This window comes from Uranotaenia lowii, chromosome 3 (assembly GCF_029784155.1).
Source record: "Uranotaenia lowii strain MFRU-FL chromosome 3, ASM2978415v1, whole genome shotgun sequence".
Lineage (NCBI taxonomy): Eukaryota > Metazoa > Arthropoda > Insecta > Diptera > Culicidae > Uranotaenia > Uranotaenia lowii.
Genome location: NC_073693.1, coordinates 241511365 through 241529568, shown reverse-complemented (window position 1 = coordinate 241529568; position 18204 = coordinate 241511365). Strand labels below are relative to the sequence as shown.

Here is an 18204-nt window from a genome sequence, read left to right as displayed (position 1 = left end):
CTAGCCAAACCATTTATGTTCGGTACTCCCTCAACAGACCAATCTGATTCCCCCTCCGATAATGTTGCAACATTGCCGAAATCTCCCCCTCGCCGTCGGGTTTATCAAAATGAATCGACGGGACCATGGGTAGTATACTTCCGGTCCAAATCGAAACCTCTAAACACAATTTCAATTTCCCGAGACCTCGACCGATCGTACTCTTCCGTAGTCAGCTACCAGCCGATGAGTCGGAACAAAATGCGCGTTGTTGTTGGTAGCTTGAAGGAAGCAAACGCCATTGCTTGTGACGAGAGGTTTACGATCGAGTACCGCGTTTACGTTCCCGCTCGTGACGTGGAAATCGACGGAGTGGTAACCGAAGAGGGTTTGACCGTCGATGACCTAATGGAATCAGGTGTTGGCCGATTCAAGGATCCTGCTCTTCCAACGGTCAAGGTGTTGGACGCGCGTCAACTAAAATCAGCATCAGGCGAGGGGGAAAAACGAAAGTTTTCCCTGTCGAACTCTTTTCGGGTTACCTTTTCCGGCACTGCACTTCCTGATTACGTTGCGATCGGGAAGGTTCGTCTACCTGTGAGACTTTATGTGCCTTCGGTCATGTTCTGCCAGAAGTGCAAGCAGTTGGATCATACGGCCGCCTACTGCTGCAATCAGGCACGCTGCTCTAAGTGCGGGGAGAAGCATGAGGAAGCTTCGTGTACAACACCAGCAGCAAACAGGTGTTTATATTGCACTGGGGAAGCATCTCATGCTCTCTCGGCGTGTCCGAAGTACATATCGCGCCGGGAAAAAATCAAGACTTCTTTGAAAAATCGTGCAAAAATGTCCTATAGAGACATGGTTCTGAAGTCTTTGCCAATCGTCTCAGAGAACCAGTTTGACCTTCTAAGTGACTATGAATCCGAAGGGGAGGATCCATGTGAAGGAACATCAACTGGGCCATTTTCAAAAAATAATGTTTCACAGGCTCCAAAAAGGAAACGCATCACTAAAACACAAACCAGAGTAGCTGCCAGCAAACTTAATACTAAACGATATCCTCAGAGTGGAAATAGTAATTCTAACCCTCCTATTCAAAGTCCTCCGGGTTTGAATCCGTCCCCGAAGGACTTTCCTCCACTTTCTGGGAAGTCAAAACCCCAGGCTTTCCTTCAGAATTCAGGCCCATCAGTAGCTAACAGGAATGCAACAATTCCCAGAGAAACTGCATCTGATCCATCATCAAATGGTTTTCCCAGCTTTTCGGCTGATGGTAAGATGAAATTCTCGGAAATTGTTGCGTTCATCCTGGACTTTTTCAGTGTACCAGCAGGATGGAGGACTATGGTTAATATGTTTGTACCCCTTTTGAGAGAATTCTTGAAAAAGAAAGCTCTCACTATGACCCTCATCGCAGAAGCAATTTCTTTCGATGGATAATTCATCCAATGAGGGGAGAGAAATTGTTTCTGTATTGCAATGGAACTGCAGAAGTATTTTACCAAAATTAGACCCATTTAAAATATTGGTACACAATTTGAATTGTGATGTGTTCGCCTTATGCGAAACTTGGCTCTCTCCAAACATAGATTTCACCTTCCACAGCCACAACATAATTCGCCTGGATCGTGATGGTCAAAGAGGGGGTGGCGTTCTTTTGGGGATCAAGAAATGCCACTCGTTCTATCGTATTCCACTACAACCATCTCCGGGCATTGAAGTCGTTAGTTGCCAAGCTAGAATAAAAGGTCAAGACCTTTGTCTAGCCTCGGTTTATATTCCGCCATCTTCAAGCGTTAGCCGGAACCAATTGGCGAATATTATTTCACTTCTCCCAGAACCCCGGCTAGTTCTAGGAGATTTTAACTCCCATGGCGTGGGCTGGGGTAGCTCACGTGATGATGAACGTGCTAACATTATTTATGAGCTGTGCGACGACTTCAACATGACTGTCTTAAACAATGGGGAAGTGACTCGAATTAATGGATCCCAATCACAGCATAGTATTTTAGACCTTTCTCTAGCTTCTTCCTCTCTGAGCTTGGATTGTATGTGGAAGGTAATCCAAGACCCTCAGGGAAGCGATCATTTGCCTATCCATATTTCTATCGCCAGTGGTCGTAGTCCACCCGAAGAAATCAATATTCCTTATGACCTCACAAGGAATATAGATTGGAAAAAGTATGCATCGGATGTCATTGAAGCCATCGACTCAACAGATGAACTGTCTCCGGAGGCAGAGTACAGTTTTATTTCTGGAACAATTGTCGACTGTGCAATCGGAGCACAGGTCAGACGGAATGAAAGCTCGACAATACAGAAACGGCCTCCCACTCCGTGGTGGGATGGAGATTGCTCACGCGCGCGAGGTGAAAAGTGCAAGGCGTTTGTTGAGTTTCGCAGAACCGGATTGCCAGAGAAGTTCCAACGTTACTTGGCCTTGGAACGCAAGTTCAAGAACTTGATCAGAGGCAAGAAACGGGGGTACTGGCGGCGATTCGTGGATGGGTTATCTCGAGAAACGTCTTTGCACACGCTTTGGAGAACGGCACGAAACATGCGAAATCACACTCCTTCGAACGAAACTGAAGAAAGTTCAAGTCGATGGCTGATACAGTTCGCGAAAAAGGTCTGCCCGGACGCAGCACCAGCTCAGAAACACTATCGAGATACAGAGAATAGTTCCGAAACGGAGGATCAATTCTCGATGGTCGAACTTTCACTTGCGCTCTGGTCTTGCAACAATTCAGCTCCCGGACTGGACAGAATCAAATTCAACTTGTTGAAGAATCTGCCAGATACCGCTAAGAAACGCTTGTTGAATTTATTCAATAAGTGTTTGGAGCTGAACATTGTTCCGCATGACTGGAGACAAGTGAAAGTCATCGCCATCCAAAAACCGGGAAAACCAGTTTCTGATTACAACTCGTATAGGCCGATAGCAATGCTCTCGTGTCTCCGGAAATTGCTCGAAAAAATGATTCTCTTTCGGCTGGATAAATGGGTTGAATCAAACAATCTGTTGTCAAGTACACAATTTGGATTCCGTAGAGGCAAGGGTACGAACGACTGTCTAGCATTACTTTCATCAGACATTCAATTGGCGTTTGCCCAAAAAGAGCAGATGGGGGCAGTATTTCTGGACATCAAAGGGGCATTCGATTCGGTGTCCATAGAAGTGCTATCTAGTAATCTTAACTCTTGCGGACTTTCACCAATTTTGAACAATTTTCTATATAACCTGTTGTCTGAAAAAATCATGCATTTTAGCCATGGAGAAACCAAAGTTGAACGAATTAGTTACATGGGTCTACCCCAAGGCTCATGTTTAAGCCCCCTGCTATACAACTTTTATGTCCGAGAAATCGATGCTTGTATGGCACAAAATTGCACGCTAAGACAGCTTGCGGATGACTGTGTTGTTCATATCACAGGTAAAACAGACACTCAAATAAAACCTCCTTTGCAAGAAACTCTAAATAACTTATCACATTGGGCCAGGAATCTAGGTATCGAGTTTTCGCCTAGTAAAACCGAGTTAGTAGTTTTTTCAAGGAAGCATTCCCCTCCTCAAATAGAGCTCCTTATGATGGGTAGAACTCTAACTCAATCTCTTAGTTTTAAATATTTGGGTGTCTGGTTCGACTCTAAATGCCTCTGGGGAAAACATATTAGGTACTTGACACAAAAATGCCAAAAGAGAATCAATTTTCTTCGAACGATTACTGGAACCTGGTGGGGTGCTCATCCACAGGACCTCATCAGGTTATACCAAACAACGATACTGTCGGTCATAGAATACGGAAGCTTTTGCTTTGGGTCAGCCGCGGATACCCACTTGATTAAACTAGAACGAATACAGTATCGTTGTTTGCGTATTGCCATGGGTAGTATGCAGTCGACACATACGATGTGTCTCGAAGTACTGGCGGGAATAATGCCGTTGAAAAATCGGTTCTTCGATTTATCGCTACGTTTCCTAATTCGAAGTGAAACTATGAATCCTTTGGTGATAGAAAATTTGGAAAGGCTTATGAATATTAATCCGCAAGTAAAATATGTAAATAATTATAAAACTTTAAGTCAATTAGAAATAAATCCTTCTTTATTAAATTCGGACACGAGTCACTTTTACCCAATTAGCAGTTCCTTGATAAAATTCGATCTGTCCATGACCGCTGACATCCGTGGAATACCAGATCATGTCCGACCCAACATCATTCCTTCAATCTTTGCTTCAAAAGTACGTGAAATTGATCCTATGAAAATGTTCTTTACTGATGGTTCTAGAATCGACAACGCGACTGGCTTCGCAGTGTACAATGAGGGCTTTGAAGCTTCGTTCAAGCTTCGAGAGCCATGCTCCGTTTACACTGCTGAGCTAGCCGCTATTTACTGCACCTTGGAACACATTCGCACACTGCCCGTAGACCACTATTTCATCTATTCGGATAGTCTCAGCTCCGTTGAGGCGATTCGATCGATGAAACTGATGAAGCGCTCTTCCCATTTTTTGCTGGAAATTTCAGGGATATTGGGCGCTTTGATCGAAAATTCGTATAGGATTACCTTAGCTTGGATCCCGTCTCATTGTCTTATACAAGGCAATGAGAAGGCGGACTCATTGGCTAAGGTGGGCGCGTTACGAGGTGAAATCTTTGAGAGGATAATAACTTACAATGAATATTTTTCAATACCTCGCACTTTAGCGATTAACGCTTGGCAGTCTAGCTGGGATAATGGCACAAAGGGACGTTGGCTCCATACGATTATCCCTAAGGTTCCGACGAAGGCATGGTTCAAGCATTTTAACTTGAGTCGCGACTTCATTCGCGTGATTTCTCGGCTCATGTCAAGTCACTGCCGGCTTGACGCGCACTTGTTTCGTATTAATCTCGCTGCAACCAATGTTTGCGTTTGTGGGGATGGCTACCACGACATCGATCATGTTGTATGGACGTGTGAAAGGTATGATCAAACGAGGGCTTGGCTACTGGATACCCTTAGGGCCCGAGGTAGATTACCTGGTGTTCCAATTCGAGACATTTTGGCAAACTTAGATTTTGGATATTTGTTCCCAATTTACAAATATCTCAAGCTGTCTGACTCGGTCGTTTAGTCCGCTTACCCACGTAAACTCTCCCCTTGTGTGTTCTCCATTTAATGTCTGTTTTGTTTATTTATTAGTACCACCTCTCATCCAACGGGTTCGACACATTCATGAAGAAGGCTGGCCAGAAGATCGGAAACCGATACCAAACCGTAGCTACCGAAACCACAGCTACAGGAGGCCACCACCGTAATTAATGGATGCCCCTTAAAATGTTCGGAACATTTTTCACTGACATTAAAATGTTGCTATTGATGTAGTTTTTGAAAAAAAAATGATCGTAGTCGCGCAAAATTATAACGAGTAAGGTACACCGGGGCAAGTGCAAACGGTTTTCACCATAGTTCAACTTTCACATGTCCTAGAAAAATATGTATATCTTCAAAAATTATCAATTATCGTTCGTTGCATCACTAAAATAGTTCTCAACAAATTCCCGTTGAAAGTGAAAAATTAAAAAATGTTGCTAAAAAGCAACGGCACTTTTGTGAAAAAATTTCTAAGTTTGCACTTGCCCCGTTTATGGAGGCAAGTGCAAACGCAATGCTTTTTTCAAAATTATTCAAAAATGCGTCAGTGTATCGTTACTAAAACGAATTGAATACATGTTCCGGTATGTTTTATAATCTTTTTTTGATGTATGTGCTGTTTTTCTGCAAAATTAAATACTTTTTGGATCTCCATTTTTGCTGACTGTTGTTTTAAGCAAAAGATCTTCATTTGCCAAGGCATTACGGAATTTCGAATATCCGCTTCAGATACAACACATTGGATACCCCTTCTGACCATTCTAATCTAATGCTGAACCATTTTTGAGATGATTTTTTTGAAAAGGCTGATGTTACATGGCTTAAAGGTGCGTTTGCACTTACCCCGGTAGTGTCGTTTGCACTTGCCCCGCAGTGTGGGTTGACAAGAGTGAATATTTTTTCACAATTTCCAGGGCGTACTGAAAAATTATCACAAAATTTTTCATTTCAATTGAATATCAATCCCAAACACTCACCTTTCAACGAAAAATCGGATTTGAATGCCCTTTTTGGTAGCCAAAAAAAGCAAAACAAAAACACACTTTTCATGTCTAGTACGTACTTGAATTCGTGTGTAATCAAAAAGTGCCGTGTTTATAGTGAATAATTTTAAAAAAAGTTTAGTTTATCTATGTCAGATTGTTTTTTTGGGCATAAACAACAACTTCTAGAAGAACAAATATTTTTTAATTTTTTTGTAACTGAGAAAAGTTGATCGTTTGCACTGGCCCCGAGTTTGCACTTGCCCCGAGTTTGCACTTGCCCCGGTGTACCTTATAGAAAAACAGGGACGGATGAGGCTTTAAATCAGTGTAGGTATGGACCTGAATGCTAAAAAAGTTCCTTAATAAACAAAAAAATCAGTGTATTCGCTTTCTTTTCTTCGCAGCACTTTTTTTCTACACTTCAGATATCTACTCTAAAACATGCGGATTTTAGTTTTACAATGTCTTGAGTGAATATTAAAAAGTTTGGCATAGCTTTTTTTTCATGATAATTACGATTAAATATTCACTCGGAACATTAGAGAATTAAAATCCTCATTCATTGAGAATGTTATGAAGTTTGTGTGTCAAGAAAAGTAATTTTGCGCAGGAAAGAACGAAAATGCATTGATTTTTTTCATACAAACATCCCACCATGAAAGATCAGGTTGCCAAAAATCGGAAAAGTAATTGTCACCAATCTTTTTTTATGGAAAGTAGACACTTTGACTAAGGGAAGTTCAAGATTTTGAAACTATAGGGGGTACCATGATCGAGATATTGATAAATAAAGATGAAAAATGGCAAATAAAGGGTGATACGGTCAAAATTTGGTCAATATTAACTTGACGTATTTCTTTCAATTTTGCATTTAAAAAACCTGAACACCCCTCATTTTGAAGGTGTGTGTGTAAAATGTTGCTCCTATTTTGATTTTGGAATTGACTCTTCAGTTGTCAAAATGCCGTCCAGGGAATAAGAGCAGCGTATCAAAATTTTGCTTGCGCATCGAAAAAATCCGAGCTACTCGCACGAAAAGCTGGCAAAATCGCTAAAAGTTGCCAAATCACCATTAAAAATGTAATGAAAGTGTTTGGGGAACCGACCGCCAGAAAGTCCGGATCGGGGGGAAATCGAAAACCGGAAGCCGCTGAGACGACAAAGAGAGTTGCCGGTAGTTTCAAGCGAAACCCTAACCTCTCTCTCCGAGATGTCTCAAGCTGGGTGTATCGTCTACAACCGTGCATCAAGCCAAAAAAACGAGCCGGACTATCGACTTACAAGAAGGTATGTGACTCCAAATCGCGGTGATAAACAAAATACGACGGCCAAAGCGCGATCCCGGAGGCTGTACACGACGATGCTGACGAAGTTTGACTGCGTGGTAATGGACGACGAAACCTACGTCAAAGCCAACTACAAGCAGCTTCCGGGACAGGAGTTTTATACGGCAAAATGAAGGGGAAAGGTAGCAGATATTTTCAAGCACTTGAAACTGTCAAAGTTCGCGAAGAAATATCTGATTTGGCAAGCCATCTGTACCTGTGGCTTAAAAAGCAGCATTTTCATAGCTTCCGGGACTGTCAACCAAGAAATTTACGTGAAAGAGTGTTTGATTAAACGTCTGCTGCCTTTCCTGAAGAAACACGGTTGTTCCGTACTGTTTTGGCCGGATTTGGCATCTTGCCATAACGGTAAAAAGGCGATGGAGTGGTACGCCGCCAACAACGTGCAGGTGGTTTCCAAGGACAAGAGCCCTCCCTACACGCCAGAGCTCCGCCCAATTGAGAAATACTGGGCTATTGTCAAGCGGAACCTAAAGAAGACCAAAAAAACTGCCAAGGACGAGCAGCAGTTCAAGGTAAACTGGCTTTCTGCGGCGAAGAAGGTGGACAAGGTGCAATGTGGTGGAAAGAAGGTGATGAAGAAACACGCATACTAATATAAAGTCGTTATTCATGAAGTAAAAAGGTAAACAAAGCCTACGTCACTTAGCAGGATGTTTATGTATCCTAAGCGAGAATCGTAAACAGCAGTTGACAATGATTTTTTCTCTATAGTTTTCGCTGTTGGTTGTTTGTTTGGAAATGCAACAGACGTCACGAATTGTCATGGTTTCAATGTTTACAAAAAAAAACTTTTACTAACACTTAGCACGGGATTTCCATCGCCACCTGAGATGTGTATACAGGTTGGACAAGGTGGCTGTACAAAATCTGATGGCAGGGGTTAAGCGTAAGGCCCGGCAATTCGGATTTGGAAAAGCGGAAGCCTTACTGAATATTTTTCCTGAATTTTATACTAATTAAACTTGAAAAAAAAATTTAATTTGATTTTTTAAATAAACGATTTCACCGATCTACACGCGTTTTCTCCTGACCAAATTTTGACCGTATCACCAAGGAACATTTAAAGAAGGTAGTGCCAAGGCAGCCCTGCCCTAGTATTGGTACAGGCTGAGACGTCACAATCACGCAAAATTTGTTAATTTACTAGGAAATTTATCTTTTTCGTTGATAATTCGAAGAATCTGCTGGAAATTTTCCACTTTGATAACATGTTATTGTAGAAGGATTCTTGCTCTTCAAGATCGGTACAAAAAAAGTTGCATTTTTGAATAATTTTTCTATAAAATATACCATCGAAGTTAGAAAAAATGGTGCATTTTCCCCATTGAAATTTGCAAAACTTTAAAATTATTTGAAAGTCTTACATGAAAATGTTCAAGTCAGTGCAATTTAAACTTCTCATTACAATAAAGTGATCAAAACACAAATTTTTATACAAAACAATGATCTTTTATTGGCATTTTAGTAAACTGATTTAACAATCGTTTATTGATGTTGATTGTTCTACATAAGAATTGTATATGGTAAACCGGTTGAATTAAAATCAAGACAATCAGTTGAACACTCAATATCTACTAGCAAGACCTTTTAAAAGCTTATTTTTTTTTCATTTTTGCACGTTTTATCTTAAAGGCGACGTTGCATTCATTAATTAAATAAGAAAAAAGACATAATACAATCTTCAACGGACCAAAAACCTTCATAACATAGTAAATAGAGGTCTTACAACATAATCGAAATGAAATTGGAATTCATTTTCGTTCTAAAACGTGTTTTTCTTTGAAATTCCTACCCTTCCCATATAAATTTTTGGTACAATCGTTTTTGTGACGTCACAAAAAAAATCCAATATGGCTCTCGGCACTACCTTATTTAAATATTCCTTGCCGTATCACCCTTTAATGACAATTTTTCGTAAAAAATATTGTTTTAAATATCTTATTCAGAAACACTAATACAAAAAACGTTAAAAGTATTAAACATCCGTTTAAACGTTATGAATCAAACTTTACAAAACATATAGGCACACAGGTAAAAGGAAAAAATCGAAAAAAAGGGAAATTCCAAACTTTTTGGACGCTATCTTTTATTTTGTGTTAACATGCCAGGCCTGAAATCATCACTTTATCCAAGTGTTAGGGTATGTGCTATGCTAACAAATTTTGAATAATTTAGCTGCGGCCACCAACAGCGAAGAGATTTAGAGCGCTTTGGAAGTTGTCCGGTATTCCGATTGTTGGTCCTTTTACCATATGGGAGATATCTATGCAAGCAAGCGCAGCACATACCTCTATCAAAATTTTTCGTAAATTTTCAAAAAATGATCAAAAACAACTAGTTTCTATAACAAGCAGATATGATCATGAAATTGTTAAAAAAGTTATGAAAATATTTTTGTCATCGTCATATGACATTGGGTAAAGCTGGTTAGATCAAGTGGAAAGTCCCAAAAGTTCGGCTTAAAAGTCTGGTGCCTGAAAGGTGCAAGTGACATTCTTTTGATCAGAGGGGAAAAAATGCTATCTTCACGAAATTAGCATTCTACCTTTGACTTTAGTTACTTGCATGAGTACGACAGTTACGCTAAGAAGTTGAAAATCTTTTAAATAACAAAACGTTAATCGATGCTTTTTTTATATTTTGAAGAAAAAAAAACCACTCTCCCCTATACTAAAAACGCGAGCGACCCGAAGCCGAGCCCAAAGGAAATTTGAAATCTGCTCCCTCTCTCTATCAGTCCGCCATTTAAAGTGTGTTGTACAAATATTCCCCATTTTATTCCGCAAGATAAATATCGCAAATATCTCAATAGTTTCAATTCTCACTCACCTGAAGGAAGCTGGAATCGCGCCGACGTCAAATTTCACAGGTATGTAAACACATTTAAACACTTCAATTTTTGATTTTTAAGACTCACTAATCACCACAGGTTCACTCAAGCATTTTTCAGCACTAAAAAACTGATTTTTCCTCTCCCGTATTCGCCCGAATTAAACTGAAAGAGAAAAGTCCGTTGCGCTGAAAACTCCGAAACGATACACAAACACATTCGAATTATACACGCTCATTTTTATATCCTGAACATATGTTAATGTTAAAAAGTTTGCCGCATTCAATAATGCATATATATATGTTCGCTGCATTTTGACTCTCAATAAGCTCCTTGACTATTTACGAGGTTGATAAATAAATTTTGAAATTTTGAAATCCTTTCCATCGACGGATGGAAGTATGTGGTAAATTTCGGATTCAAAACTTGGGTATTAACCCAAACTTTTTTCATTCATACAAATTGAACTTTTTTTTTATTTCAGAATTGAGTATACAATGCTAACCTTGACCATATTAAATCCTATTATACAAACAAAATATAAAAATTAAACAAAAAAAATCTAACGAAATATTAAGACAATTCTTTGATGATTTGTCCAGCGATAACTAAACGTTGGATCTCGGAGGTGCCTTCATAGATTTCCGTAATCCTTGCATCTCGATAGTGACGCTCGGCCGGCATATCTGAAACGTATCCCATCCCACCGAGTATCTGAATGCACTGGTGAGCGCAAAACGTGGCCGTCTCGGATGCTGCCAGTTTTGCTTGAGCAGCTTCTTTGGTGTACGGTTTCTTATTGTCCTTAAGCCAGGCCGCTCGCCACGTTAACAAGCGGGCCGATTCGAGGTTCGTTGCCATGTCAGCTATTTTGGATTGGATAGCTTGTAGCTTGGAGATGGGTTTACCGAATGCAACACGCTTATTGGCATAGTCCACTGCGCATTCCAATGAAGCCTGAGCGATACCCAACGCTTGGCTCGCAATTCCAATACGTCCGGCATCTAGAGTTTGCATGGCAATTTTGAATCCTAGCCCAGGTTGACCGAGGAGATTTTCTTTCGGAATTTCACAGTCTTCAAATATTAACTGAGCGGTGGATGATCCCCGGATGCCAAGTTTATCTTCTTTTTTGCCAAGGGAAAATCCTTTAGCGCTTTTGGGGACAATGAATGCCGAGATGCCTTTGTGTTTGAGCGCTTTATCGGTTGTTGCAAATACGACAGCGCTTTCCGCTTCGTAGGCGTTTGTGATCCAGCATTTGTTTCCGTTCAGAACCCAGCGATCACCTTTCAAAGTGGCGACTGTGGAGGCAGCTCCTGCATCGGAGCCGTTGCCCGGTTCAGAGAGAGCAAAACATCCAACCGTTTTACCATCAGTGTATCCTGCTACGTACTTTTGCTTTTGTTCCTCATTACCGTACCGATCGATTGGACCTAGGTAGAGGGAGTTATTCACCGACATGATCACGCCGGCCGAAGCACAGCCTCGCGATATTTCCTCCATGGCGATAGAATATGCCAAATAGTCCAATCCAGTTCCACCGTACTTTTCATCGATGGCCACAGCCATCAAGCCAAGCTCGCCCATCTTCTGGATCTGATCGCCAGGGTAGAGGTGATCGCGATCAATTTTCGCTGCGATCGGGACCAGCTCACTATCAGCAAAGTCGCGACAGGTTTTCTGCAACATCTGATGTGTTTCGGGTAGGGCCGCAAGGCTGGCAATCGTTCTGCCATGATTCCACAGCTGCGTACCTACAACACGGTTTTTTGCATTAGGTCACTATCACTACATAGGTTTATCTCTGCTTCGATACCTACCTAATCTGGTGCTGTTCCTGATAGCATACATTTTCGGTTGTTCAGCTTCCGCGATACGTAGTTTTCGAGAGTAAAGTTTTATTATTCTGAAACCACTTTAAACCTAACTATAATTAAAATGCAACAGATGCAATCGATCAGTACGGCAAAAGCTGATCCACTTCGAACACACTCGGCACGTAATTTAATTCTGTCTGATTAATGTTGTTGTTCTTGATTCAAACGAGAGGTAAATGCACAGTTGAAAACTGGTCAGGTCAAGTCAAGAGATTGAGAGAGAAGAGCAATGAGCAAGCAAAACCTTCAGATAACACCAGCTGGTAGCTAGCAAGCGAACCAGCGATGGAAAGAAGGGTGGAAAAGGTGGAAAACAACCCTCGCTCGAGTAAGAAATCCAAAGGAGCAAAGTTTTACTTTACCTCCTAGCTTAATGAAACTTAATTATCAAAAGTGAATGGAACGATTAAATAATTTTATGCTGGTTTCAGGTGCATGAAATTAGCAAAACGATTTCTCCCATGCATGAAAAAATGACAAAAATCTTTTAATATAAATTTAATTTAATATAAAAAGGAATTATCAATATAATTTTCTTAAATAAGCTTTTAATATTCAACATATTTATTCACATTTTAACATTAACCCGAAAGTTCCTTGATAACTTGCCCCGCAATAACCAAGCGTTGAATCTCGGAGGTGCCCTCGTAGATCTCCGTTATTCTTGCATCACGATAGTATCGCTCGGCCGGCATATCGGACACATAACCCATGCCTCCCAGAACCTGGATACACTGATGGGCACAAAAGGTGGCCGCTTCAGATGCCGTCAGCTTAGCTTGTGCAGCTTCCTTGGTGAATTGTTTACCATTGTCCTTAAGCCAAGCTGCCCTCCAGATGAGTAATCGAGCCGATTCTACTCGGACTGCCATATCGGCTATCTTGGCCTGAATAGCTTGCAGCTTGCTGATCGGCTTTCCAAAGGCCACTCGCTTATTTGCATAATCCACGGCACATTCTAACGATGCCTGAGCAATCCCCAGCGCCTGACTAGCCACTCCGATACGGCCAGCATCCAGAGATTGCATAGCTATCTTGAACCCATATCCGGGTTTGCCGCCCAACAGATTTTCCTTAGGAATCTCACAATCCTCAAATATCAACTGACATGTGGACGTTCCTCGGATGCCCATTTTTTCCTCTTTCTTTCCCCGGCTTAGACCTTGCGAATCCATAGGAACTATAAAAGCCGAGATACCCTTATGTTTCAATGACTTATCAGTAGTAGCGAAAACGATTCCATTTGCGGCTTCGTATCCTCCTGAAATCCAACATTTAGTACCATTCAATATCCAGCGATCTCCCTTCAAGGTGGCAGTAGTCGCAGCCGCCCCAGCATCCGATCCATTCGCCGGTTCCGATAGCGCGAAGCACCCGATCTTGCGACCATCCAAAAAGCCTGGTATAAATCGTTGTCGCTGTTCTTCGGTGCCATACTTTTCCAGCAAACCCAAGTAAAGGGAATTGTGAATCGACATCGTCACGCCGATCGAGGCAGATCCTCGGGAAATTTCTTCCATTGCAATCGCATATGCCAGATAGTCCAATCCGGTACCGCCGTACTTTTCGCTGAGGACAATCGACATCAACCCGAGGTCACCGACTTTGGCCACCAGCTCGGCCGGATAAACATGATCCTTATCGATTTTGCCGGCGACCGGCATTATTTCGCTATCGGTGAAGTCTCGGCATGTCTTCTGGAGCATTTGGTGCGTTTCCGAAAGCGCCGCCAAACATGCTATCGATCTGTGGTTTGTGATCCTCGGAACTTTTAAACCTAAAACATGTGGAAGACTATTACTAAACATCTTAATACGTAGCAACATTTTGTTTGATAACTTACTTGTAAAAACAGAACGAATAACAGTTCTGGAAAGCATCTTTAGTAAACTGATTGAAGTTTAAGTCACTGAGTTGCCTATCGTTAAAGCTGAAATCAAAATTGCAAATTAAATTGTTGATGAAGACGAGGTTTAGCCGGTGCGCTTACCTACCTACATATAAGTTGACACTGGAGGTGAAATCAAAATGTGAACGAACTGCTTGGCTGGTGCGGAATGGTTTTTGCTTTTCCGTCCGTCATCGCATTTTGATAACTCGAGTCGTTCGGAATCACATTGGTAATGATGCACAATACCAGAATATATAGAGGCAAATGTACGAATAAACAAAACAAACCGATGATGACTGGTGGAATTGGAATTACCACCCATCATCTGTCCATCCCACACATGTTCGAATTTTGATGATTTGAATGCACTGGTGTTGGTGTCATCCATGGCTTTTGAGAGAATTTATGAGAGGTCATGCAAAAAGATTTGAGCGCGAGTGAGAAAAGGAGGCATTCCAAAATTGAGAAAGAGAAAACAAATGCAGCGTTGCCAGGCCTCTGGTGTTCCCTAAGAGTATTCTCCATATCTCGCGTGAGCTTTCATTACGTCGAATGAAACAAAATTTGAAAAACTGAGATATTCACTAAAAAAGCTTCATTATAACATTATCTACCTATGTGATTGATAAAACAATCAATTTAAACCCTTTTAATATATAAAATTTAAGACTTCCAAAATGACGAATGAAACAAAACCTTGATTGCCAATTTCAATGTTGCTTACGTCCCTTCTTCCAAACGGCGAATGTGCAGAGGAAGAAAAACCTAGCACATTCGCTATGGATTCCATGAGCAAACAAGTGTATACAGGTAGAGGTTTTCAGAATATCAACCTGGCAATGAATATTATTTCAGATTCTTCTTTTCAAGCGTTCTTAAATCGATACTCAAGCAGGCTTTCGAACGCTGTAAAATAATGCAGCAAGGAAAAGAAACCGAACAGCAGCAGTAGCAGCAAACCTATCAACTAACTGCATCAGGCTGAGCGGCAGCAGCCTGCTGCTGTTAGTCACCCAATCACCCGATTCACACTTATATTACGCATTCACTAATAAATTTACCGCTGCACTCGACAACTCAATAAGTTAACATTCACTATGCCGAGAAAATTGAAAATTTACCGGTAATTGCCTCAGAAACATTTGGGCGTAAGTGCAAGTTGAACGAATCAAAGGACGAATGAGACAAATTTCCCCTCCAGCTGGTCGGCAACAGAAAGCTGATCAGCAGCAGCGAGCTGGTTTGACCGATGGCGCACCCGATTCACACATTTCATTATGCATTTACTTACCAATTTACCGCTACACTAGATATTTCACTTATTTAACAGTCACTACGCCGAGAAAATTGAAAATTTCCCATAGTATTTGCATCAGAAACATTTGGGCGTAAGTGCAAGTTGAACGAATCAAAGGACGAAAGAAAAGAGACGAATGAAACAAATTTCCCCTCCAAACGACGAATGTGTTCAGACGTATGAACGATTTATGTTCGAATATGTGGTATGTTCCTATATGATTAAAAAATAGCTCTTAAAATTGCAAAAAATTAAATTCATAATGTGGAATATCTGACACAATTAGTTTTCATGAATATTGCGTATTTTTTGAAGGGTTAGCGGCGACGGAATGAAAATAGGATTTGAAAAACACTCTTCAAATTTCAGAAGCGTTTTTCTCGGTTCGGTGTTTCTGTTTCATTCGACGTAATGAAAGCTCACGCGAGATATCTCGAAGGCGAAATCTAGAGTTTGTTTTGATTAGGTCGTATGAACCACATTTTTCGAGAAAATCGCTTTTGAAGTGTTGAAACACATTTTTAATTCTAGTATTTAAAATAACTTTAAGAATTGTCAGAAAATTTTGTATGCGATGCGGAAATCAATGAAGAACATGCTAGTGTATTCGATGTATCAATTAGTTAAGTTATATTCAGTGAAGATGATTCACGACATTTTGCAGTATGCAACTTGGCGCATACGTCGTAATGCAAAAAAAAACCTTAATTTCATCTGAACTTCATTAGATTTTTCTCAATTGTTGATATTTCCATCGATAATACTGGTAAAATACGTAAAACGTAGAAATGTTACCTGGAAGTACCCAGATGCTGACCGGAATCAGGACTGTCCATTAAGGATGTTTGAAGTCGACTAAACATTGCTGGCTGCTTGCTGATATAATTCCGATGATCGTTCAAGGAAACTTGTACAAAAATCCGTTAGTTATTTTGGCTGCCTCTGTAAAAATACTAAGCTCATATTTTGCACAGCATAAATAAACTTTCGTGAACTTACCTTTACACAATGAAGCCCTGTATTGCGTACCAAGATAGTTAAACACCATTGATCACAAACTCCCGATAGAATTTCTATCTTTTGTTCACTTCCCGAAACACTTCCTGGAAAAATGCAAAAGGTCGCTAAAACCATTTTGCCGAACTGTTGTTTTTCGTCGTTAAAACCAAGTTGCACTCGAAAATGAGAAAGTCGTTATACGTCTTAAATTTAAATCATGTTCTAAAATTTATTTATTGGCCAAATGACCAAATTTTTACCAAACGTAAAATACGTGTTTTTCAATCGTTTGTAGTAAATATCTCAATTTAGTAAATAACCAAATTTAGCTTAACTTAAAACTGGATTCCGTTTAAAAGCAACGTTAGTTTGCTCGAGATATTTTTGTGTTAATGATCCCAACCACTTGTCCTGAAATTTTCCAAAAAAAACTGAACTAATTTGTCTAGCTGAACATTACCCAAAACCCCAACATCTCTCTGTGGACAAGTGCGGACTTTTCTAAAACTAATGCCGAAACCTCAAAAACCCATCCCAAGTTTAAAATTGTGCTACGCTTTTTCAAAATTTTCTCTCTTTTTCATAGAAATTCAGGACTGAATATTAAATTAAATTAAACCCATTTTGGAGGGACTGATTCCATAATTTCCATTACCAAAATTGTATTCCTATTTTGATTTTCATATTTCGGATTCTGTATCCAGTTCAGGATTCTTGACTTCCAGTTCGAATAATCATAAGGAATTAAAAATGAAACGCTGGTTTAAAATCCTGGTTCGAATTTGGTTTTGCATTTCATATCAAATTTAAATCATGTTTTTCGAGATCATATGCATTCTCAATATTTTTAAAATAGTTTTCGGAATATGAAAACAGAGAAATTTCGTTTTATATTCAAATTGAGGTTCTTGGGATCAGAGGGGTGCAAGTGCCTAAATGATTGTTTCGAGAAAACGCGCTTCGAAGTTGTGAAGGTGCTCGATTTTTCATATTTTTTATTCGAATTCGAGGAGTTTTAATTCATTTAAAAAAGTGTTCAAAAAATTATAAAAAATCGAGTTTTACACCAGATGTACTCTAAAATCTGAATTTGAAAATTCTGATCGGGAATAAGATTCGGAAATCCTATTTTTTGTACGTTTCAGAAATTGTATGGGAATTCGGATATAGATTTATTGCGCAGTTTTTGAATTCAGGTTCATAATGCAGATTTGAAATTCAGAAAAAGGTATAACTTATAAATATACTTTACAATCAACATAAATCGTTAATGAATTCAAAAGATCATGAACTTAACACATTGCGGACCAATTAAGAGATATCTCGTTTTTTCGCCAACAGTGTGCTACACTTCGAAGTATAACCACGTATAACTCGAAGTCGAATAGACTTAATTTGATTGTTAAACTTTATTCGACAAAATTGAACATAACATTTGTCGTATCGTACTTAAAATGCTAAATTTGTAAAATAAAGTCTAGGGGTTTCTGAGATATAGAATGTCGAATGTTCCTCGCCAAAGATTTCTTCGCGGTCCTTAATGTGTAAAGATTGCTTGCCAATTCAATTTCCAGATTTCAAATTTTTAAACAAAATTAGTTTGTAAACACAATTCAATTGACAATCACAGGATTTGATAAACTCAATTTTTATTTAAAACAAACCAATTACAGGATTTTCATTATGGAATTGATTCTTGATGATAATTTTGCAGTTTTTTAAAGCTCTTACTTTTTTTTTGTTCAAAATTTGATTTATTTTCATAAAAGGTTAAAATCTTCAATTTGCAAAATAAGTTGGAAGATTGGGCTTGTTTGATTTGAGTTTAGAATAAATTTTATTTTTAAGAAA

At 39.7% G+C, this 18204-nt stretch overlaps 2 protein-coding genes across 3 annotated transcripts; both read right to left on the bottom strand.

Annotated features, from left to right (window-relative positions):
* Positions 1-10742: 10742 nt before the first annotated feature.
* LOC129756471 (short-chain specific acyl-CoA dehydrogenase, mitochondrial-like) lies at positions 10743-12372 on the bottom strand. The gene is made up of 2 exons (XM_055753364.1): positions 12110-12372; positions 10743-12043 (listed from the first exon to the last, which is right to left on the bottom strand). The coding sequence occupies exons 1-2, from the start codon at positions 12138-12140 to the stop codon at positions 10860-10862; spliced, it is 1215 nt and encodes a 404-aa protein (XP_055609339.1). The 5' UTR covers positions 12141-12372; the 3' UTR covers positions 10743-10859.
* Positions 12373-12694: 322 nt separating this feature from the next.
* LOC129756470 (short-chain specific acyl-CoA dehydrogenase, mitochondrial-like) lies at positions 12695-14399 on the bottom strand. Of its 2 annotated transcripts, none has more exons than XM_055753363.1 (3): positions 14157-14399; positions 14010-14096; positions 12695-13943 (listed from the first exon to the last, which is right to left on the bottom strand). In XM_055753363.1, the coding sequence occupies exons 2-3, from the start codon at positions 14044-14046 to the stop codon at positions 12748-12750; spliced, it is 1233 nt and encodes a 410-aa protein (XP_055609338.1). In that variant the 5' UTR covers positions 14047-14096; positions 14157-14399; the 3' UTR covers positions 12695-12747. The 2 variants fall into 2 exon arrangements, with proteins under 2 accessions (XP_055609338.1, XP_055609337.1); XM_055753362.1 differs by having other exon boundaries at positions 14161-14398.
* Between the last annotated feature and the right edge of the window lie 3805 nt (positions 14400-18204).

Coding starts and splice junctions, on each gene's coding strand:
- LOC129756471 (XM_055753364.1), bottom strand. CDS start 12,140: ATGTATGCTATCAGGAACAGCACCAGATTAG. Junction 12,044..12,109: donor CAGGAACAGCACCAGATTAG/GTAGGTATCGAA, acceptor ACCGTGTTGTAG/GTACGCAGCTGTGGAATCAT.
- LOC129756470 (XM_055753363.1), bottom strand. CDS start 14,046: ATGCTTTCCAGAACTGTTATTCGTTCTGTTTTTACAA. Junction 13,944..14,009: donor TATTCGTTCTGTTTTTACAA/GTAAGTTATCAA, acceptor CACATGTTTTAG/GTTTAAAAGTTCCGAGGATC.